General features: G+C 45.9%; 1 protein-coding gene across 2 annotated transcripts in view; it reads right to left on the reverse strand.

Moving 5' to 3' along the window:
* Positions 1-24,536, reverse strand: part of GRK3 (G protein-coupled receptor kinase 3) — a 1,763,027-nt gene that overhangs the window by 553,574 nt on the left and 1,184,917 nt on the right. For both annotated transcript variants that reach the window (XM_069619380.1, XM_069619381.1), the window contains exon 5: positions 331-405. In XM_069619380.1, the coding sequence (XP_069475481.1) occupies positions 331-405 (75 nt within the window). The remainder of the gene's footprint in view (positions 1-330; positions 406-24,536) is intronic.

The raw sequence follows: 24,536 nt of genomic DNA on the forward strand, positions 1-24,536 counted from the left end.
CTTTAAAAGATGCAGCCATTTATGAGGGCTGCACTCTGTTGTCCAGGGTTGACAGTCTGTATATATGTACTGCTGAGATCAGTACTCATTTGAAACACTGTATTGGCAATCTATATACAAATCCAAATGACCTATTCGGTTTAGAATTCCGTATTTGAAGTCGCCCACCAGTGGGTTTATAAAGTATCATTATAGGAAACATGTGTTGGATATCCACGTAAAGAGTTACCTTCCCATATCAAATCAAGGATTGAACCTAAAGGAGTCCATTTGAAGTTACAACATTGTAAAATGTGTGATATGAATGTGCAAACGTGAAGTTTAACTTACCTGAAAAAGACTAGGCGGCACTTGTTTCTTTGCTAAGTGGGTTTGTACATGATCTACAGCTTGCTTTGAAAATGGCTTTGAAGAAAAAAAAACAGAATCATTAATGCCAAGTTCAATTTACACCAAACAATGTAAGGCTTTAGAACAATGAATGAAATATTTAATGACTAACAGAAATGTTTTTACAAAGCACAGCATAAAGGCACAGTAAATACGACCCATCATCAAATTATTCACAATTCACCAAGACTTTAAATAAAAATCATAATTCTAGTGATTTGATGTGTAATGTGTGGATCTAATGGTGATCTATTTCCTTTTGGCGAGTCACGTAGTAATAGTGAACGATGGAGTTTGTATACATAAACATAATTGTGTGTTGTATTTGCAAATGGGATTATACCATTGTTAACATCTAACTAGGTGTGAATATGGCTCAAGTAAATGTATATTGATGAGTTGTGACATTAGTCATTACTCATTGTTAAATTGCTATGACATTGCATGCATTCGAATTAACTTCATGTTAAAATGGAAGCCGTATTTGCAAGAGGTAATGAAGCAAAACTAACTCTGATCAGGTGACATGTACGTAGAGATCAAAGTTTACCAGCAGAAACACAATAGAGCCGTTGTTCAGAATTCGTAAGAAGCCCAATGAAGTCCCTATACATGGCATTTATAAGACTTGTATGCAGGCGCGTTATAAATGCCATATCATATCATATCCCTGTGGCGTGGCGAGTGATATTCCACCATAAGAAAAGACGTTGTGCTTTGTAAGTCCATGTTTTGATTGTATTGTCTTATGGATAAGTAATACATTGCATTCTGCACTTAAAGGGTTTGAGTACCCAGTCACTTTTCTGTTTTCCAATAACTGTCATTATGATATCTGGTTGCATCGATTGTGGATGACTGGTTTAATGAAATATTTGTGGTAGTCTTCAATAGCACCCGCAGGCAGCAGCTGTTATATATATATATATATATATATATATATATATATATATATATATATATATATATATATAACATGTATATATATATGCATTTTGTTTTCTTTTTCTTTTCCTGTGGAATTTCTTCTTCCTTTAAAACCTATGTACAAATATGAATCCTATATACCTCTATTAAAGAAACGTGGAAATTATGCTTTATGAAACCCTGTTTAATTGCTAAATTGAATGACAATAGTAATGTGGAAACCTATAAGGTCCTGAAGAAGCACTCACCTGGAGTAATAATCATTGACTCAATGTGGATTGGAACCCCATGTAGGTCAGGCAAGTTGTTCATGTATTACAGTCTGTTCTACGAAACAGATGGTTAATTTATTTTCTGCAGTTGTAACCTTTAGAAATATGTTCCTCAAGGGGAGATAGATGTACACGTGAATGATTAGTTGGATTTAATGTATATTTTTTTAAATACAATTGTTTATTTGTTTGCCAATTAATTATAAACTTACATTTACAATATATTTGAACTAGTCATGGCATCATTTCAGTTAATGTGTTGTCCTTGAAGTTTTGGTGATAATTAGTTAATCAATCTTTTAGAACATGCTTAATACTGGAGACCAGTCACTAACAGTGTGACTGGGATTCAAACTTGTATTGCTGTACATTGTCCAGGACAAGCGCATTGCCCCTGAGCTATCCCCTTGGTCTTGCTCACATCTATATGCTTACGTCATAGCTATATGCTTATCTATGTCTCAGTTAAATAGTGCTAATATTAGAAGTAGCACTCCCTATCTACACATAAGCCAATTTGGTCCCCTATCGTTTTGATTTTCACTTTAAATGAGGTCAACCAGATGTGTGTAAACAAAATGCACGAGAGCCAATAGACTGCATTGTTAATATAATGCCAGATGGAAGGAGTAGAAGAAGGCACAAATCATAATGAGGGTTAAAGGAGATCTAAGAGTCCCTCTGAAAGTACAGGGAAGACAGACCATTGCTCCTTGCCATCATCCTCTTGGATTACTTTAAGGTGCCTGATGGGGCTTCATGAGCAGCAGCTGAATCTGTGGAGTGCACCTTCTGCCCTGGGTCAAAACCTGTTAGGAGGGTTTCGGATTCACTCAGTACCATGTTACTCGGGAATTACAGGTGGCCTGGCATCAACATGTGCATGGCAAATTCCACACACCCAATCCCATAACACTGAATATGATGAGAATGCGTCAGTGACCACCCGGGGTAGAGGGGAATGGTGGCACCAGTGTAATCACAGATGTGTCCATGCAGTGAGCGATTCCTGCTTACACAGTGACGGTGTAGTACTTACACACAAAAGGGCAGGGTCACTCCTAGCTGCCATTCCAGGGTGTGTGGGAAGCGGGGTCAATTTCCCAGAGGGCAGGTACATGAACAACATTGCCAAGCAGAACTGGACATTAGGCATAGTGTGCAGCCTATCGTCAGCCATGTAGAATAGCTAGTGCAGAGCAAAATGTTGTAAAGCAGCAAGCCAATATATTTGAACATGCTGAGTGTTTTGCTATAGTGGTGTGGGACTGAGGCATCTGCAATCATTTTTGTTTTTGTTTCTGCAGGTGGTCATTATCTGCTTTTCACCCTTAAAAATGAACAACACAATTGCAAAAGATCAAAAAAAGAAATACACATAAAACAAAGAAAGTACTTTCATAAATGCCTTGTTAAACTTCGTTCAATTTAGTTTGGTGTTATGTTTTGGGTGTTGAAGAACAACCATTTATGTGAGGGAAGACGTGAAAAACAAGTGTCTTAATTCAGAAATCAGAATAACCAGGATACTCAATGTAGTGGCCACCTTACTCCTAGACCATAGTCCCCTTTCCTCCATACTTATGGGACATCTCTCCGTCCTGTGGGACAGGACCTGAGCACTTTGTAAAAATCATCCCAAAAATGTTTTCAAAAATGTGTCCTTCCTCTCTTTCTTGCGCTAGGCCCTGGCACGTGGCCGTAACCCCGCCCACCTTGGCTCCACCCCGCGCATCGCCCATCAGTCCTTTTCTATCGCCAAGTCAGAGACCTTTTAGCAATAATGGAGGAACCTTATTAGAGGGGACGGCGGGCGGGCGTATGGAGGAAAGGGGACTATGGACTAGGAGTAAGGTGGTCACTACGGTGAGTAACCTGGTTATACTCCTACATCCCGTCCCCTTTCCTCCAAACTTATGGGAGATTCCCAAGCACTCCTAACAGGAACTACGGGTGGATGGAAATACCCCTTACTGAAAAAGGTTCTTCGGCACAGCCTGACCAAACTGAGCATCAGCCCTTGAGCTCATGTCAAGACAATAATGCTTACAAAAAGCAGATGGGGAGGCCCAAGTAGCTGCCCTAGCGATGGACTCCCAGGGGACATATTTCTGAAAAGCAACCGCGGCTGCCTTGCCCCCCACCAGGTGTGCATGAATACCCTTAGGAGGTTTCAGCCCTTGGACGGTGAAAGACTCCGTAATGCAAGCGGCGATCCACCGAGAAATAGTCGTCTTAGACGCCTGCTTACCCTGAGGGTTACCAAAAGTCACAAACAGTTGAGAAGAACTCCTAAGCTCGGAAGTTCTGTCCAGATAGAACTTAGGAGCCCTTCTGACATTGAGACAATCCAGAACCTTATCTGCCTCTGAGGTAGGATTCGGAAAAAAGACCGACAGGGAGATCGACTGATTCAGATGGAATTCAGTTACCACCTTCGGCAGGAAAGCAGGATTCATTCGTAGGAGTACCTTATCCTTGTGAAAGACCAAAAAGGGATGCTCCACCGACAAGGCCTGGAGCTCACTCACTCGCCTAGCTGACGTAACGGCGACCAAAAAGGACACTTTCCAGGACAGGTACCTGAGGTCCACCGTGGCCATTGGCTCGAAAGGCTTATGACACAACGCCGTCAGGACTACATTTAGATCCCACGACGGGTGCGGACTACGAATTGGAGGATAGAGGCATATCAAGCCTGCAAAATGCCTCTTAACTACTGGGTTACTCAGAGAGTGAGAGCATTGGTCCGTAAAAAGGTAAGCTGAAACCGCTGAAAGGTAAGTTCTGCATGACAGAACATGGATATCCGACTCTGCTAAGAAGGATACAAAGGACAAAACCGTGTCAACTGTAGCCCCCCTTGGGTCCAACTGCCTGTTTAAACACCAATGACAGAACCTGAGCCATTTGCTTCTGTACTGGGACCTAGTTGATGGTTTTCCGGCTGCCTGGATAATACGCATGTTATCCGCAGACAAGTTAAGATGTTCTAAAGACTTGAACTCAGGCACCATGCCGCCAAGCTGAGCGATTGTGGGGAGGGGTGCCACATCTGCTGTTCCCCCTGATGAAGAAGATCGGGGGTCACTGGTAACATGATCGGCAGATACACCAACAGGTGTTGAAGTTCCAAGAACCAAAACCTGGCTGGCCACCACGGGGCTATGAGTAGAAGGGAACAGTTCACTGAGTTCTTCAGCTTCCAAATTGCTCGATGGACTAGAGGCAGAGGTGGGAAGGCATAAGCTCTCATGTTGTGCCATGGAATCTCGAGAAAATCCCCCAGAGAGGAGGCTCGCAGCACCACTCTGGAGGCATACTCAGGAAGCTTCTTGTTTACCCCGTAGCGAAGAGGTCCACCTCTGGTGTGCCCCAACGCAAGAAAATCCATGAGAGGACCTCCACCTTCAACTCCCACTCGTAGCTGACCACTGTCTGCCGGGTGAGGGCATCCGCTGTGACATTCAGCTGGCCCGGGATGTGCACTGCAAGCAGCCAAACACCATGAAGCACAGTCCACACCCAAATCCGGATGGACAGGTCCATGAGAGGGGGAGACTTGGTTCCCCCTTGCTTGTTGATGTAATACATCGACACCGCATTGTCTGTGCATATGCGGACCACCTTGTTGGCTATGATTGGTCTGAACGCCCTGAGCGCTAGGAAGATCACCAGAAGCTCTAAATGATTTATGTGGAGGAGCTTGTCCTGAGGTGACCAGAGATCCGAGACCTGAAGAGTATCGAACGTTGCACCCCACCCCAGGAGGGAGGAGTCTGTCTTGATCGTCACCGTAGGGGTTGGGTCCTGAAACCCCGCACACACCGACGGTTGCTGAGAGATGACCACCATTCCAGGTCCACTCTCATGGAAGCCGTAATCATTATCAGCTTGGAATCCGGGTCCACAGCCTGACTCCAAGAACTCCGAAGAGCCATCTGAGTCTGCCTCATCTTGAGACGAGCAAGAGGAAGAGCCAACACGCATGAGGCCATGAGGCCCAGAAGCCTCTGGAACCACCAGGCCGACATGCTCTCCGACTGCGCAAACATCTGACACGTGGCTAACAGATCCGCCATTCTGTCCCAGGTCAGGTACACTCTGCAGTCGATCGTGTTCCAGCGAAAACCCAGGAAAATCAAGTCCTGCGAGACCGTCATGGAAGATTTCCGCCAGTTCACCGAGAGCACAAGATGGAACAGGAGCTGAAGGAGAGACTGAAGATTGCCCGCTGCTTTCAGCGGGCAAGGACTGCGAAAGAGCCAGTCGTCCAAATACAGAGACACATGGATACCCTGCAGACGAAGACAGGCCCCAATCACCGACATCATCTTCGTGAAGACACGCGGCGCAGAGCTAAGGCCGAAAGGAAGCAGTCGAAACTAGAAGTGCTCCTCTCCCAAAGAGAAACAGAGGTATCTCCTGTGTGGATTCCAAATCAGAATATCCATCTACGCATCCTGAAGATCCACCACGCTGAGCCAATCACCCATCTTCAAGGAGGACCGTGTCTGGCCGGGCGTGATCATCTTAAATTTCTCTTGGGGTAGGAAAAGATTGAACTGGGAAAGGTCTAGGATGGTGCGCAGGCCAGCCTGGTTGGGTTTGGGCACTGTAAACAGCAGGGAGTAGAAACTCTCCCCTCGCTCCCCAAGAGCAACAGGTTCTACAGCTCTGAGGTCCAGAAGTTTCTGAACCTCGGCTTTGAGGGAGGGCAAGCCCGACAGCTGAAAAGGAGGTTTGAAAGGTGGGGTAGTGGGTAGGGGTAAGCGGAAGCTCACCTGAGGGACTGACAAGACCCATCTGCCTTTGCTGATGGCCTGCCATGCCTCCCAATGAGACGCAATGCATCCTCCCACCGGGGTCTAATGCGAGCGCGGAGAACCCTCATTTTGTAGGTTTCTCAGTGGTGTTGCCACCTGAACTTTAGGAGGAGGCTGAGGAGCGGGAGAAAAACCGAGTCCGTTGTTACCTCCGGCGGTTATTCCCCGAAGGGGTATCCACTCTGTGAGATTTCCGGTCTAGGAAGCCCCTAAAGCCAGAGCAGGGTCGGCTTTGCGACAACGGTCTCTGGGTTTTGAAAGGGGCTTTAACAAGGGCCGAAAAGGACTTAGCTGTCTGAGTGCTATCCTTCGTCTTGGTCAGCTCTACATCTGTTGTAGAATGAAAGAGCTCCTTACCATCAAACAGAAGGTCTCACACCTTGTCCTGCACTTCTTTTGAGAATTTGGTAGCATGCAGCCACACCTGCCGTGAGGTATCAGCCCCCAGCATAAGGCCCTGAGCTGAGGTGTCTACGTGATGAGCCGCAGCCTCCAGGAGATCCTGGGCCAAGACCCTGGCGTCGGATAATCCCGCTTTGAAGTCTTCCAGCTTCTTGACCGGAATGAACTCCTCAAACTCCGACAGACCTTTCCACATCCGCATATTAGCCCCCGCTAACACCAGTTCGGCATTGGCCTGCCTGAACTTCAAAGCCGAGTTGTCGAAAATCTTTCTCCCAAGGGAGTCAAGGAGCTTATCCTCCTTTCCCAGAACCTGAGATGCCGTCGTGCTAGAGGATGCTGCAGGCCTGGACTGCAAAGTGGCCGCAGCCACCACTGTGGAGGAGGGGGCAGACAAGACGACAGGGCCACCTCTTCCGAAGAATGCAGCCTGTATCGTGTGTCAATTTTTTTTATTGACGAAAAGTCCAGAGTTTGGCTTTTCCCAGACCCTGCGGACCTCGGCCAGAACGTCCTTCTGCAAGAACAGGCCGGTACGCTCCAAAGGAGACAGGGTGAACGCCCCAGAAATCATGCCCTCCTGCTGAGCGGGTGCCTCGGGCACCGGAACAGCCAAGAAGCACATCATGTCCAGTAACCGGTCATGAAAAGCTCTGATAGAGCGGGGCAGGTACTCGTTGTCCTGATCGTCTTGCGTGTCATCCGACAGGCCAGGATCCTGCTGAATCGTGTCGGGCGCTGCCTTGTCCACGGGGGACAAAGAGGGCAAAGGCGGCAGAGTCGGGGAAGGCACCGTAGGCAAGGGAGGCGCCGGTGAAACCACCGGAAGTACGGGTGGAGCCGGAGGCGCAGGCGGACATATATCCCTAAAAAGCCCTTTGAAATATTCCCTCATGGGGTCGGTACGCATGAGCGTTTGAAATTTGCCGAAAAAGGCATCCTTCGTGGACTGTTTTGGAACCAGAGGAGGCCTCTCATGTGGGGAATAATTCCAGTAATGTAACAGGGAAGGGTGACACACCGCCCCTCCACCGACGTATCCACATAAATCAAGGGTGCCGACCCAGCAGGCAACAAAACATTGTGCGGAAGGGGTATCCGTCAATCATAAACTGGCCGATAAGGATGCACACAAGGAACTCTATGTTCACCCACAGAACCAAACCCTACAACTGAGGCTGATGGCGTAGTTGTAGGGGTAGCAGCCCAAATGGCTACCGCGGTCGTGACGGGAACGGGCGTCATTTTGTCATCACCTGAGGGGAACTGCGGCACGTGAGGAAGTGAGGCAGGGGTCCCCGTCGATGGATCAGGGGTCTTAACTTTAGCCTTGACACAAGGAACCTCAGCAGAGCCGGTACTATGAAGCCTGGAATGTTTCTGCGACATACCAACCGCCAAAATAGCCTTCCCAGGAAGGACCTCGGCACTGCCGGTAAAAGAAGAATTTTACTTCTTTGCCCCCTCAACAGATCTGGTGTCGCCGAAAGAGCAGGAACGGTGAGAAAAAACCTTCACCGATAAGGCCTTGTCAAGCCTCTCAGAAATGTTGGTAGCTTTAGCCTCTGAACGAGGGACCTCGGACCCAGGTACGGTAACAGCCTTATTCGCGTGGGCCTCAAACATCCGTTTGGTGACACCAAGCCCCACCAAGTCCTCGGGGCGCACCCCGATCTTACTTTTGAGGGAAGCTGATAGAGAGGCCTCAGAGCTAGCTCCGGTAACCCACGACTCAGTAGAACTGGGCCTACAAGCAGCCCCCACAGGAGGGCCTCGGAGCATGCTCCGTTATCCACAGGCCCCTTGCGGAGACCCTTGGAGAAAACTTGGGTACAATTATTAGGCCCAACGGGCACCTCAGCGCAATCCCTGGTGACAGAGAGATCAACGCCCCTTCCGGCCCAGGAGGAACCCGGAAAGGTATCCCCCGGCTGGGGTGCTCTAAAAAGTAAAGTACTCACCGGGCGTTTCTTCTTTTCGTCGATGAACGCCTGAAAATGCGAAGGAGGTGTTTGTCGAAACACCTCCTCCTACCGCTCCAACCGACGTTGAAGTGCCCGGACCGAAAGGGAATCGCAGTAAAAACAGGAGTCCCAATGGTGATCCGGACCCAAACACTCTAAACAAAGAGGATGGGGATCCACACTCGCGAAGCGTCAGTGACACGATGAACAATCTGGAAAGTCTAGTTTGAAAGACATAGACAGACTAGTAGACGATCGATAGCGAGAGCCAGAGAGGAAAAAAGGGAAGAAAATCTTCTGCGGATACAAGTGCATCCAGTTCCGAACGAGCGGAGAAAAGGACTGATGGGCAAAGTGCGGGGTGGAGCCAAGGTGGGCGGGGTTACGGCCGCGTGCCGGGCCACACGCAAGAAAGAGAGGAAGGACACATTTTTTAAAACATTTTTTGGATGCTTTTTACAAAGTGCTTTGGTCCTGTCCCACAGGACGGAGAGATGTCCGATAAGTATGGAGGAAAGTGTGTGGGACGTAGGAGTATGGAATTTATTTTTTATAGGAATCAAATCATATGACACTCAAGGAGGGATTTATAGTCTCCTTATCCTATTTTTTAGGGAGAGAACATTGAAGTAGGGACAGTGTAGTATGCCTTGTTGAGATGTGGTAGTGATGTTTTACAATTAGTTAAACCATGTGAAAGTGCTTAGCTCAGATTTCACAGTGGTTGATCAAGCAACTCCTCTCTATTGGGGCTCATGTCTTCTGAAAGAGGAATAGAAATGTAGTGTATACTCCCACACTTGCAAGAGAGGAGAGGCATAGATGTTCAATCTGTGTCCACAGTCCTCCTAAAGAGGAGAGCTAGAAATGTGTGTGTGTGCCCACCCCCGCTAGATAGGAGAGAAACAAACATTTAGTGTGTTCCCCATCCACGCGAGAGAGGAGAGATGTTAACCTTTAGTGTGTGCACCCGCCCCTTTGAGAGAGAAGATATGTACAAAGTCGGTGTGTGGCCCCTCTCCAACAAGAGAGGAGAGACACAGCCCCTAACAGAGAGAAGTGACATACAAACTCAGTTTGCACCCCCACCCCTGTGAGAGAAGAAAGACATACAAGTTTGTGTTTGAATAACCATGTTCATTCATTGCAACACCTAGGGTAAATGTATCATGTACACTTGTGCTATGCTGTGATAGTAGACACACAAAATGCTGCACACTTCGTACTTCACACTCTGGGTGGGGCTCATCAATGTTGCTGTTTATCATCATCTCAGTCTCCATTCATCACCACCAGAAAACAATGTATTCTTCAAAACCTGAGCTAGTAATAACAAAGGGCACTACAGTAGTCGTCACCCTCTTAAACTGCCACGCCTGCCATTTTCACTGGGACACAGGCTATCCTCTTACTCAGCTGCTGACTCTGAGGATCCTGCCACTGTGGTTTTCAAAAGCATTCGTATCTTAACTTAGTTTACTGACGTATGGTGCTCATTTTAATCAATGGCAGTGGTTCTACATGAGCTCCAGTGATACTTCTCTAATGGTCAGCAAAAAAAGTGCCGGCAGCGTTAAAAAGATGCTCTTACTGTACACAAGCTGGGAGGATCCTTAGGATGTCAATGGCTACTCAGACAGGCACGTTTGACCGGACAGACTGGAGAACCAATAGTACTGTGGGTCATCAAACATGGCATGCTGACATCTGTTACTCAAATACACACCATCCTACACACCCTCCATCTGTGTAGCATTAGGCCCACTATTACTATCTATTGTTCGCCCACATCCAAACACATTGAAGAATGCAGGACCGGAAAATGGGTTCCAACAAGTGTGTATGTGTGAGAGTTGCCTGCCCTACATGGCAGGCCCTGCACTTCACACAGATTTGATGGAGCGGGTGCTACCATATATAGACACACGTCTTACTGGCTGATGGAAGGCTAAGTTGTTGGTGTTAACTGTGCTTCAAGATTCTGCTCTAAAAACAAGTGACCTTGCAAACATTTCTTTAGTGGAATGTTGCACATACCAACTGTGTCTTCCGTGTCTTTTGTATGTGTCCTCCTACTGTCTACAATGTGCAATTCAGCCACTTGATTCCTAAAATAGGGGACAGCAAATGACAGTGAAATATACTGAATGTTGTCTTTAATGCTTTTGAAATGTGAGTCATTCTGAAAGATTGCCAGCTGTTCTCCGATGTATGTACCGCACTCAGTGACACAGAGCTTTGACTCACATGCTCTGTGTCTGCCTTAACGGGTTGGAGCAAACAGCAGACATTGCACACAGGCTTTCACTGAGTCGGTGGAGAAGATCCCACACAGTGTCTGACTGTGACTGCATCCGTAGTCACTCACAGCATTGCTATGCTGGCACAGCCACTCAAGCATATGTATTGTTGAATGCCAGCGTGACTGCACAGACATTTCTAGTTGGCAGTGTGGGAGTTTGTACTGCACCTGCAAAACACTCAACACATTTCTGGTGCTGCATGACCTACTGAAATGAAAGCAATGAAAGCAGGTCTTGTTTGCCAAAGCAAGCATATCATGGACAGGAGAGCAATCATTGAAACAATGTGTCACCACCATGTGGAGAACATATGCAAAGCATGGCACATGCATTGTGGTCCCATCCCTAGTAAATGCAATGACATTGTCTTCTTCCACAAAGTCCGATGTTAGTTTCTCGGGTGCAAGCCATTATGTCACCACCTGCTCTACTTTACACCGATGACTGCTATGTTCTGCCTTTTACCATTAAGGCTTTGCATACAAAAAGTGGCTTAGTGGCCACTTGCAGCATGCAGCTTCTCTGATGACTTCCCTTGCTCAACACCAGAGGGGAAGGTGACCTAACACGCTGTAACAGCCATGTAATCAGTGTTTTGTCCACTGGGCTATATATCCAGAGGGAAGTATGGTTGTCCACCCTTTACCCTGTCTAAGGCATTTATTACTGCAAGAAATAATGCTTCATACAATGCAAGTACTGCAATGCAGGAAAGGAAATTCTGGGTCAGAATTCGCTAGCGGGCATCAACACATGGTATCAGTTCTCTAACACCTTATTTTTCAACAAAGGCATATTGCAGAAGTGTACCATCAGCATTATGGCCAAATTAGCATTGAGCAGCTGTCCTCGTGAATGGTTACTATCAGGGGCGTAGGAGACCCATATAATCTGGGGGTGGGGGGGCAGGGGACACCTTGGGATATTGTTTTTTTAATTTATTTCTTTGTGTTTTAGTCAAAGAACTCGACTTTTCACAACATTAAAACAGCAGTACGTATTAAATTACATATATCATCACTGTATAAAACAAGAGAAAAGAAGGAAAGAAAACTGAAGAAAATTAAGAAAAAGAAAAGCAGTTCAGAGTATAAAATCCTCCCAGCGATGGACTTTTAGAGAGATCTTTTATAATACTCTCACCTGCGCTTTAAGTGCAGGTGCTTTATGCAGTTTCGCCAACCCATCCTATCCTATTCCACTTGAACCCTCAATGATGGAACACGAGTGTGCCCCTTTACAGCAGTGTATGGGCTGCAATCATACCTTAGCACCAGGGTATTCACTGGATTTACATGGATGGCGGAACAAGTGGTGTTTTGAATCTCAAGACTCTGCTTTATTTTTTTCTGGGTCACCCAGATGGCTAATGGTGGCCTCTATTAAAACTTGCCTACAACTCATTATTCAGCTGGTGGTGGGTACCACAAATTCAGTTGCATCCCTATTTTAAAACCACCGTTGGCAACGCCAACCGTTTGAGCTTTAATATAGGCATGGAAAAGGCCCTTACCAAGCACCGCCATAGGGATATTATGTACCCACTGATGGTAGCAGCTGAAAAATGGTGCAAGTACCTGAACATTTAATAACAGTGCCTGGCAAATGCCCAATACGTATAGACAAGCAAACACTTCCCATTGCTGTTTTTTAGCAGGACTTCAGTGAAGGAAATGCATGGTGCTAATAGAGTGATTGATTGATTTTTGATTGATTGATTGTTTATTTGTATAGCGCCTATGCACAATGTGTTTCAAAGTGCTTCAACGGGGGGAGGGAGCATGGGAGAAATACAGTTACATTCCTACAGGTCCTTGAAACAATTACGAATTTGAAGAATAACTATCATAATCAGCCTGACTACATTTCAGATATTGCAAGTGCAATGAACAATTAAGGAGAAAAGGAGTGGGTGAAGGCATCCCTGTATAAGACATTTGTATTACACCAGTAGTATGTTCCCAGCACCAATTAAGTTATTAACTGCACAGGGCTTTGTAGTAAACATCCCTAACTCAGTGGCTTTATCTAAACCCGAACAAGCACTTTACATGCCCTTTATAGATCATTCTAGTGTTTTTTTAAAGGAATAGGTTATGGCTTAAAATGGGTCTGCGGCCCGCGTTGCATCCATCCACCAAAAACCCATGAAAGTTGCTAAAATAGCCCAAATAACATGATGCTGTGTCGCAAGGCAAGATGCCACGCACCCTGGCACCAGCTCCCACTACAGGACAGGTCAGATGTGAATATACACCTCATTTAAGGTTAGTCCTGACTTCAGACCTAGGCTGCAGGTAGGATTGAGTGAAAAGGAAGTTGATGCAGGAACAGCCTGCTGTGACTGTCTCTTCCTGGAGAGGAACCAGACAGCAGCACAGATGAACCTGGGGCAGTGGGAGAGCGCCAAGCCCGAGCTCCCATGTTCCCTCTAATAAATCCTCCCCATGCCGGCCTGCACCTGGGAGAGGGGGGCCACTTTGTGCATTATCAGGCTGAATCAATGTGCAGACAGATATGCTGTAGTGTATATATCTGCAATTATTTCAACAAACAACTTCTATTTGTCCTCGTGCAGGCCTCGTGAGCATGGATCAAGCGTTAGAAGAAGATGCATTTGTGACTGCACCCTTTATCTGGGAACATGACGCGAGGGTCAATTCTTGCTTGTACAAATCTCCCCTCTGTACCCTTCTCTACACCAAATTCTCGTCGGCTGTACACCCTTTTCTCCGAAGTTCCATCCCCGCACCCCACACCAAGTCACTCCTCTGACACACTGCCCTCTGCACTTTCTTACTTGTCTGTATTTCTCTCTCATTGCAAAACGCGAAGCACCTCCTATGACATTTCTGCCCTACACCACTCTGGTCTTTCCTGCACCCCTCTCTCCCCTGCACACACTGGTCACCTTGTGCTGCAAACCATCCCTTTCTTTCATCTGCAGTCTGTTCTTGTTCCCAACTCTCCCCTCCTTTGCTCCTCTGTGTTTCTGTCCTCTGCACCCTTTCTACCCTTTTTCACTTTGCAGTTCCACACTCTACTGCACCCCAGTCCCTCGCTTCCCATTCCCCCATTGCGAACACCCCACAACTCTCATGTACACTTACTCAGCACTTTCTCCTCAGTCTTCAGAGCACCGATATCCTGGCTTACATTTCACAGGTTTTCTCTTGCACGCCTTGCATGACCAACTACTCCATACAGCTTCTCAAAATAAACTGAAACAGGCATGCCAGATCCATGACCTTAAAAGGGCCCATTGATACCTGCACGCATTAACTCTTAAGAAATAGTCAGGAGCATGGATATTTGGAAGGGGGGACAGACACAGAAGTCACTAAATCCACGTACTGCCAAGGCTCTACCCACAAAATCTGATCGCACTGCGACCACTCAAGTATGCTGACAGGAACAGCCAGGCTGAATAAAACAGGGTGAAGCTTAGCCAAGACCCACAGAAGATTAGTGCTTGATTTCTTTAAGGAGATGCGCATGATTGGGCCAACAAATGGTTTATTTTGGGCTGGGACAGAGTTCAGGTCTGTGCTGGTAATAGTTTGCTTTATGGAATATAATAACACATTGGTCATAGCGCTTCATGCTAGATGCTTTCAGCTTCTAGGCAATGTAATAACAGGTATTATTACCCTCATTTGAACAACCCTGAATTTATGAAAGGTTAAGTGGACCCTGCTGCTGGGTTTGAACTAGCGAAATGCAGGTAGCCCTCATGTCAGAGACCAAGCTTTAGGCGTGGTACCATCCAAACTTCCACAAGTGTGAGTTGGTGGGAAGATGTGGAGGGGTGCACCTTAAGAAAGGCTTACTGATATTAGAGTATACATCAAGTGTTTTCCCTTGCATACCTTAGACATTACTATGGAAAAGAGCACACATCCCATGTAGCGGCCCTTCTTGAGATTGGCTCATCCCCATTTTACTTTATATGGTTTCATGAGGATTTCGTATACAATGTCATGCTGATATCTCAGGCAGTGCAGAAAAGCGTATCCGGTGTAGTCAGCATGATCCAACTCTAAGGAAATAAACTAGAAACAATCTCAAAGTAACTTGACAGTTTAGGGGCACTAGTATAGTGTAAGCAGCAAAAATAATCATCACGCCCTTCTTAAAAAAGGCAATACATCATATATTAAACGGTGTTGTGGCATTTGTATAGAAACTGCATGTGCATGTCAATATATACTGGCTCCTATTGTGCACCCATGATCCTCTGCTATATAGGTGAATGGGCTCTGTATTTTTTTGTGTGGCCTTGCAAGCCCGTGTTGGCCAATGCTTGGAGCTTAAATGTGAGCCCTGGCTGCCCATCAGTAAGGAACGAACAAAGAGCCGTTCCGTGATGTTCCTCTTTGGCAGGGGCTTTGGCACACTTTCATGAATTGAAAAACATGAGGGTGGCACTGGCAGGGCCTCAGGTTTTTCAATTCATGAAAGTGTGCCACTGCCAACGTCAGATATACAGTTTATAAACATGCGCAGCACGTTGCAAACTGATAAGGGAATCCTGGCCTCTTAATGTTTCATTGAAACAGAGGCCAGTATTCCCTGATCAGTTTTGCAATGCGCTGTGCGTGTATATCTGACATGCACCTCAGAGAGAAGGGGGGGGACACTTGACTGACTTACCTTACGGTAGCTGCTGCCTGTTCAGCCTGTTCTCACTCTGTCTCCCTCGATAACACACACACTGTCATGAGCAGAGTCACTGCAGCATGCGTCGCTGCCTGGCTTCTCCTTCGTTCATTAAAACGAAGGCTGAGGCTGTGCAGCAGTGCACTGTGCAGGCAGGGCACGTGCAGTTTGTTTGTTCCCCGGCCTGGGCACGTTCATTATGCGCAGGTGCGTGGCAGCGGCAGAAGTTGCAAAGATTCAGTCTACTGTAAGCTTGAAAAAGTTAAAGTAGACTCTACTTTAACTTTTGCAAGCTTACATGCAGTGGCGTAACACTACCTGTGTGGGTCCCCGGCAAGCCATGCTGAGGGGGCCCCCTCCAGATCAGCAACAAATCATGGGCCGCGCCACACTCTGGGCTGGCCAAGATTATCACGCTTGTGCAATACGCACGAGAATGCTTCTTCAAGGGTACGCTGCACACTGTGCTTGGAGCAGCATACATACGTGTGTGTTTTAATGCACTTTCTGAGAAAAATTGGCTAAAAAGCGAGAGAATTTGCAGTTGTTTTGTAGGGGAACACCAGTCCAAAAATCCAATACATGCATGTCACCAACAGTGCATAGGAACATTAATGCTTTCATTAATGGAATGCTTTGCTATTAAAAATGACATGCCACAATGAAAACATGTCCAACTGGCTGTACAATGCAGACCAGTCTAGACACGTAATAACATATTACAGTAAAGCATGGCAGCCAACATTTAGACATACCTACACTGGTTGCACCAAAATGGCAGTCAAAGCAGTAACACTTATCATGGTTATTTTATCACAGATGCCCAGAAAAATATACAATGCCACAGTAAGAAACGACTAGACTGGCAGCAACCAAAAGTCAGTCTAGCCAGGTAATTATACTTAGCAGAGCTGCTTAATCAGCGATCCCCAGTTAAAGAAAGTCAAGCAAAACTAAGAATTGACTAGACTGGCTGCACCAAATGCCTCCCTAGCCACTAACAACACATATCATACCTGCTAAGCCTGGATATGGATTGTCATTGTGATTTATCACACAATCCCTGCCCCCACACATCCCCCCTTGCTCCAACTACCTGCTCCAACCCCCAAAATCAGCACATCGGCTCAGAATTTCCTCCACGTCCCTCTTCCTTGTCCCAGTGCTGACGTATGAGGCACATTCCCTAAGTACAATGTCGAGGAAGAGTGGGGCTAGAAGTAATGAATATTACAGGTAACTAAGCCAGGCATTACCTCCATATCCCTCTACCTCATCCCAGGACTTGTGTGTGAGGCAAAGATTATCAATAAGTAATCATGGCATTAAACACAAGCAGTGGCACAACCCCATTGATCTGACTGGGATTTAGTCCTCTTCCCCCACCCCCTGAAATTTTGGGCTATGTTGACTCGACCTGGCTGACCTACAAATCTGTTGCCGGACAGAACAGGACACATATGTTAAACGGCACCTGTGTTTGTTCCTAAAGGCCCAGCAAATACTAACGTAAAGCATTTCACTGTTTGTTTTTAGGCAGTTGAAAGCATGATATGGGCTTAGTACTTGCATCACAGGGGAGTGATTGGAAGGGTAGAGAGGGGACAGGAGAACGCTCATTCTCACAGCAGTCCATAAGTGGGTGCTTTCAGACTTAAAGGAGAGAGGTAACTGCTTGTAACATTGAAGCTGCACTAGAATAGTCTCATTAGAATGCGTAAAGAAGTTAGATGCCCCCACACAAATAAATGTGCCACTCTCCCACCGCTCGTGAAGTTAGCCCCTCTCCCAACATTTGAAGGGTTAGCGGTCTCCCGAAATGTAGGCTTTGTTGAGCCCGTGAACACAAGCACACACATCATTCACCATACACATAAACACACACACGCACACCCAGCCACCCATACATTTAAGTGTGCACCTTTTCACCATACAGGCACTCCCAGGCAGCCACCCATATATTTAAGTGTGTACCTTTTCACCGTACACTCTCACACACACACCCAGCCACCCATACATTTGAGTGTGCACACTTTCACCATACACTCACACAGGCATATCCAGGCCGCATCATGCACTCACTCATTAATGCACATTACATTATATACATACATATACACACACTTACATGCACACACACACATTTAAAGAAAATAAATGTTCTCACCTCTAACCCGTTGGTTCAGGGAACGAGACCTTCACCTCCCAGCAGTAGCCAGGAATGCTTGTTTCCGTCATCAGCAGGGGATCGAGAGGCCCCCGTACCATGGGGTGTATGGGTGTCCCACTACTTCAAAAAGAAATGGTTTCTTTTTGAAGTCGCTCTGACTTCATAAAGAAATTATTTCCATTAAAGGACCAAACCGGAACAGAAATCATTTTGTTATGAAGGCAGAGTTACTGCAAACATAAACTATGGGCCTCATTATAAGTGTGGCAGTCCGGAAACAAGGGTGCTGGTAAGCTTTCCGGCACCCTGTTTCCGGACTGTCACATTCAGAGTATGCCTGCTGGGACCGCTGCACATGAAAGGTCTGACCCTGGCGGGCGCAGCGGCCTCAGTAGGCAGACTCATCACAGAAGCGCAGGCACCATTAGTGGCAGTGCCGGTGCTTCCGTGAACCCATGGGGACTAACATTTTCCGGCACCTAACTTCCCATTCCACCAGGACATGTAATGTCCTAGTAGCAGCGGGAAGCTAGGTGTCAGAAATGGTATTACGAGGTCAGCGGCAACACGCCAGTTACACCAGCGGTTTACCGCCGACCTCGTAATGAGGCCCTATTTCTTTTTGAAGTTGTAGGGCTCCATGCCCCATGCCTTGGAGGTCACTAGCATTTAGGCTTCCACGTCACAAGGTGGGGGAGCCCTCGAGACTTCATCAATAAATAGAATCTTTTTTTTTGTCACTCTGCCTTCATAAACAAATTATTGCTGTAAAAAAAAAATCTTTATGAAAGCAGAGTGACTTAAAAAAGAAACTTCATTTTTGTCTGTTTTAAAAACATTATTGTAAATAAAATATATTTAAAAAAAAAATGTTTGTCTGAGGGGCCCCTACCAGGACATGGATGGGGCCCCACGCACCGCGGGGGGTGCAGGGGCCCCAGTTACGTCAGTGCTTACATGACAACTGCAGCCTGCAGTGCAGGGTGCAGTTGTATTTTACGGCAGTGACACAAATAATCTGAGGGGGGATAAAAGCTATTATATCCCCCCACTTCAAATTGTGGAGGGGATTTTTCCCCCCTTCTATCTCCCCCATGTCCTACACCCTCGGTTACTATGATATTTCTGACTGTGGTCAAATGATTCAATGAGGCTTTGATGGTGCGTAGACATTGCTCCCCTAATGCTACTTCTTTTTGGGTGCTGATGATGGTACTAGCAGACAAACTACTTTGCTGCAGGACTGACACAATTTGCAATTCACTGCAGGGACAGACTCAGTCTGCTGTTGACTGTTCATTTGCTTCTAGGGTTAGCCATGTAATATGTTTTTCTTACCCTTCTGCATGATATCTCTTCATATGGACCATCAATGATGACGTACCCAGATGGTTCGCGGCTTCCCACTTGGCACCCCATTTCTACACAGCAATAAAAAGTGCAGGAGGCATGATGCTGCTTTTGACTTAATACAAAGGCATTCTTTCTAGACCATAGATATGTACTGTGGACTCACAGAAGGTGTCATTGACTGCTGAGCAGAGGCAGAAGAAGAGAGAACATGGCATTCTGCAAGGATAATAGCGGTAAGAGATATTACTGGGGCCTGTAATGTTCTGGTACATGTTATCATTGATTGACTTAATACACCACTGCCACCTCAGAATCTTTGAGGTGTATCAAAATGTATACACAGTACCAGTGTTTGTGGTGTGATGTCTGCACTCTGAATTTGTACAGTGGTTGTAGTGATAGTAGGTGACCTTTCAGGCTGTGCTTCTCACTACAACCATCCTCTTGGCCCCTGCTGGGGCATGACTCAGTGTCTCTGCTCATAGGTGTAAAAGGCTCTCCCAAAGTAGTCAATGTCCTAGTCATTATCATCACCTTCATCATTATCTACACTATTGTTATCATCTAAATTGGAGTCAATAGTGGAAGGGTTGGAGATGAAATGGGTGTGCTAGGCTGAGAAACATTCTGCTCCTCTGACATTGGGCATAGACTTGCTGTCCTTGACTTTGTGCTGGGAGCAGTAAATCCGCCATTCCCTCGAGATCATCTTCTCCTTCTCTCCAACAATTTAGGCAGCAACTACTTTTTATTTACCGGAACTGCACATCATTTTCAAGTTGCCTTCTTCTTCCACTTTTGCATTTGGCAACAGGCTCCGTGAAAACTTTAATTTTGGGTTCTTTTTGGTATGAAAAACCACAGACAATGGAAGCTTGAATGGAACCTTTTTCAAAAGGAATTGGTACTGTGTATTCTTGTATCTCACCACAGAACAACTGCTGAAATGGGAACAAATGTTCACATTTGTTAAATCAATTTCCTCTCGAATCCTTCTGCTCTCTAGGAGGTGGTGTGTCACACATCCATTCAATCTGCAAATAATGCCCACTACATGTGATCACCACCTCCACCAATGTTTCTAGCACTCCCATAGTGTTATCTCTTCCCCAAAGCATTCAACTGCTTGTCTGTAAAAGCACCCATTCAATCAAGCTGGTCCTGCATACATTCATCCTTTGTCTTACTGTCTAAACAGTCAGTCTGATGCATCATACAAATCAACCTGCCACTAATGCCCCCTGTCTTTATTCCAACACCAAATTTGTTTCTATGGGTGCATGTTAAATCTAGCAGCCCTAATAAAAATATGCAAAGTAGAATGTTGATGTGATTGGCACTGAAAGGGAAAGCTCTCAGAAAATACCAAAGGCTAGCCTGTCTCTGTGAAATGCAGATTGCTTTTAAACAGTGTTTGCAAAAATAAAAAATAAAATGATGTTCTTTTGAGTCCTGCCTAAAATCACCCTACCAACGTTCTTACTTATAAAACAAAATGTAATTTCCTTTTAAATGTGTCCCTTTTCTATTTTGTCATGTAAATGTATTAACCAGTGATACAGTTTTGTTTCAAAGTAAAAAGAAACCTATCTAAAAGTACAATGTAAATGTTCTTGCTCTCAAACAGCAACAAACAACAAAACATTATTTTGGTTTTTAAAGTTCCTTATTTCAGTCTCTCCCCGTAAATATATTCAATGTATAACATGCAACATTGTTTAGTATAAAAACCCAGAAAAACATACATAGAAAGAAAACGTAGATGTTCAGGCTCTCAAACAACAGACACCTCCTCCTTGCACAATCCTGACGGTCTGACCGCAGTTGGTGTGCTGCAAACGATCTCTGCCTTAATGCCAACAAAACAGAGATCGTCCTCATTGGGACCACTGCACCCACTTTCGCACTCTCACTCTGGTCGGCCGCCCTTGATCCTGCACCACAAACCCATAAACATTTTGGGATCATCTTCGACTCTACTTTCTCCTTTTCATCAAACATCTCGGACATGTCCAAAAAGTCTCACTTTCAGCTGCACCTCCTCAGAGGTATTCTACCTTTTCTCACATTACCCCAGTGGCTCACTGTCTCCAGAGCCCTGGTTCTCTCCAGACTGGACTACTGCAACAGTCTCTTTCTCAATCTTCTTACTTCTTTTCTCTGACCTCTTCAACCTATCCAGAACAGAACCGCAAGACTTATTCTTGGCCTCAAGCCCAGGGGCCGCATCTCTCTGGCGCTGAAATCACTCCACTGGCTCCCCGTGGCTGCAAGGATCAAGTTCAAGTCCCTCTGCATAGTCCACAAGGCTTTCTGGGCCCGGGGCCCTTACTATCTACAACTTTCTCTTCCAGAATACTCTCCTTCCAGAGCCATCCGCTTGGCCCCCTCTGATTCTCTGTGGGTGAGCCGTTTCTCGAAACAGAGATTTGGGGGTAGATCCTTATCCTCTGCATATGTGTCCCTCTGGAACAGCCTACCTACCTCTCTCCATCTTGAGCCAGACTGCCTTAAGTTCCAGAAACTCCTCAAGACCTACCTCTTCTCTTCCTCTTTCTCTCTCCCTTCCTCTGCCCTGCTAACCTCCTTCTCATTTCTTTCCCTCCTTCCTTCTCTGCCCCAACCTGCACAGCTAGTTGTCTGGTCTCCTGGTGCACCTCCAGCACCTCACAGTTCACAGGCTCCCCGCCAGGTCTGCACTTGCCTCTGGGCCTCTGCTCGCTGCTTGGCACTACTACATTATGTCCATGAGAGGAGCAACCACCCTGCACTTAACCCAGTCATCTGCTGGACTGGGTGCATTTATCCACCTCCCCACCCCTCGCACTTTCTATTCTCCGCACTTGCACGACCTTGACATTGAATGTTCTAGGCCTTGCAAGTCTGTCTGTCCCGTCCTCCCTCTGTCTCCCCTCACTAGCTTGGTCATGCTTGATATTCTTAGGTATTGGCGCATTGGATGACCAACTACCAAGACTAGTACTGTAGTTTATTGATCTGTATGCTCCTCCCCCACTCTCCCTTTTTTATCCTTTTTGTCAAGCACTTACTAGTAGATATGCCTCTGGCCTAGTATGCTAGCTGTTAGATCATTCGGAATCTTCAAGGCCTAAGAATGACAACTGTATTCCCTTGTTCCCTTCCCACCTTGAATCGAGTTGAAGCACTTCATTTATGTATACACTCTTTTACAAATAAACAATTACAATTACAATCTCTGAAAGATTGCCAGCAACTAGTGAAAACATCCAGCAGGCCCTTATATGCATGTACAGCCAGGCTAGTATGCCTGCCGAACCTTGCTTACCCAAATCTCATAAAGGTTTGGGAAGTTTGACAGATTACAGACACTCAGGTGATTTCCGATGTGGACAAATAGTTGGGTCCAGGGTTAGTTCCAACATATGAAACTGTCCTAGGAGGTCAACCATTCTGCCCTTCGGGGTAGCAAGAACACATGAGCAGCACATGAGATACCATTTCATGTCAGTATTGCCCTCATATAAGTGACCAAGCATAGGCCTGACAAGGCCAAGTAGAAGGTAGTATCTGATCGGTACATTGAATAATGTGTTCTTATTTTGGTCTTTTCATTTCATATTGATGCAATGAATGTGTGCTTTCAAAGATGAATTATATTGCAACAATGCTTTATTGACATAAGCTTTTGGTTTCGCCTGGAACCTTAGTGTTGGTTTGAATTGAGCAGGATATTTGAACTTTAGTGGTCTTAAAGTACAGGGCTTTGTGTCATTGTCAAGATGAATTGTGAGTTATGCCTCATGTGGGGTTGAACTATAAAGGTGATTGGTTTGAGTACAAAAATATGACTTGCACCGTACAAAATGGTTCATTTGTCTGAACACTGGGGATCATTAGAGAGATTGTGATGAGGACCTTTATGTTTGTGAATAAATGCTTCCTTTTTTACAAAATAGTCATGTTTAACTCTGGTATGTTGGAAAAGCGATCTAACAGGACAATGAAGTGGTGCATATTATGCCTCTGTTCTATGGAATGTTTTGATTTTAAACTCTTCCCTATCCTTTTATAAATATGTGCTACAAGGCACTATCCTGAACGTTTTGCTGACCCGTGAGTAAGCTGATAGGTTATCAGGTAGCTTCTTACCTGGTGAAAGGGTTGTGAGCATTAGAAATGTGTATGTGAGTTGGGAAAGGACACACGCTTTGAGCACCCACAAACCAAATTATAAACCATTGAGGCAGAGCATAAATCGGCATTGTAATCAGACGAGGAAATACATTTTCTGGGCTCTGAACCAGTGTCCTCCCTGTCGCGTAAGAAGAGTGCTAGGTCCTACTAGGGTCAGTGCCTTTTGTCTTGCCTGGATGGTCCTTTTTAGAACCTGTGACAGAACTGAATCACTTATCATTTACCAAACATCTGCTTAAAGACTGCATTAAACTTGAAAGATACCTTGATTTATTGTTATCTCTATGCATCAGTTGGTTAAAGAATATGTTTGAGCTTGATTTGCAAATGTATTGCGTGGCCATAATGGTTCCAATGTCACATGTTAATGGATTTCCTGCCCATCTGCTCATGAAAAACCACTTATCTTAACAGTGTATCACCATTTGTCACAGTAATGTTTTTCTGGAAATTAACATTTTAAATAGGAGTTCAGGTTTTGGTCATTTGGTCTAAGCCTTAAAAGAGGAATTTCTATGCATGTTGTTCTGCTTTTTAAATTAGACACATCACATTAGAGGACACAGTGACACAATACGACCCTGGCGCTCCCGGAATGAAGGGGGTCGGTACGGGACCGGCCCCCTTCCTTACGGGAGCGCCGATTACGACGTTCCTTTTGCAAAACCCGGATCAGACGTCTGGTAAAACTAGACGGGCCTCATTACGACCCAGGCGGTAAGTTACCGCCTGGGTCGTACCTTTACCAGCATGGCGTAAACTACGTTTACGCCATGGTGGTTGGCGGAATTACCGCCCCATTCCGAGGTTGGCGGGGCGGTAAGTCCCCAATCCCCATTTACCCTTCCCCATTCCCATTTTTGCCCCATAGGGCATAATGGGAGTGGGGAAGGTGTTAATTACGCCACCGTAAATTACGGTGGCGTAATTAACAACAAGGTCCCTTAGCGCCATGGATTTTAACACCTGCTAAAAGCAGGTGTTAAATCCTCCATGGCGCTAAGGGACCTCAGAATCAGGCGGTAAGGGTTGGCGCTGTTTACGCTGCCGTAAACCCCTTACCGCCTGGGTCGTAATGAGGCCCTAGACGTCTT

Source organism: Ambystoma mexicanum, chromosome 10, assembly GCF_040938575.1.
Source record: "Ambystoma mexicanum isolate Mex_15411 chromosome 10, UKY_AmexF1_1, whole genome shotgun sequence".
NCBI classification, from domain to species: domain Eukaryota; kingdom Metazoa; phylum Chordata; class Amphibia; order Caudata; family Ambystomatidae; genus Ambystoma; species Ambystoma mexicanum.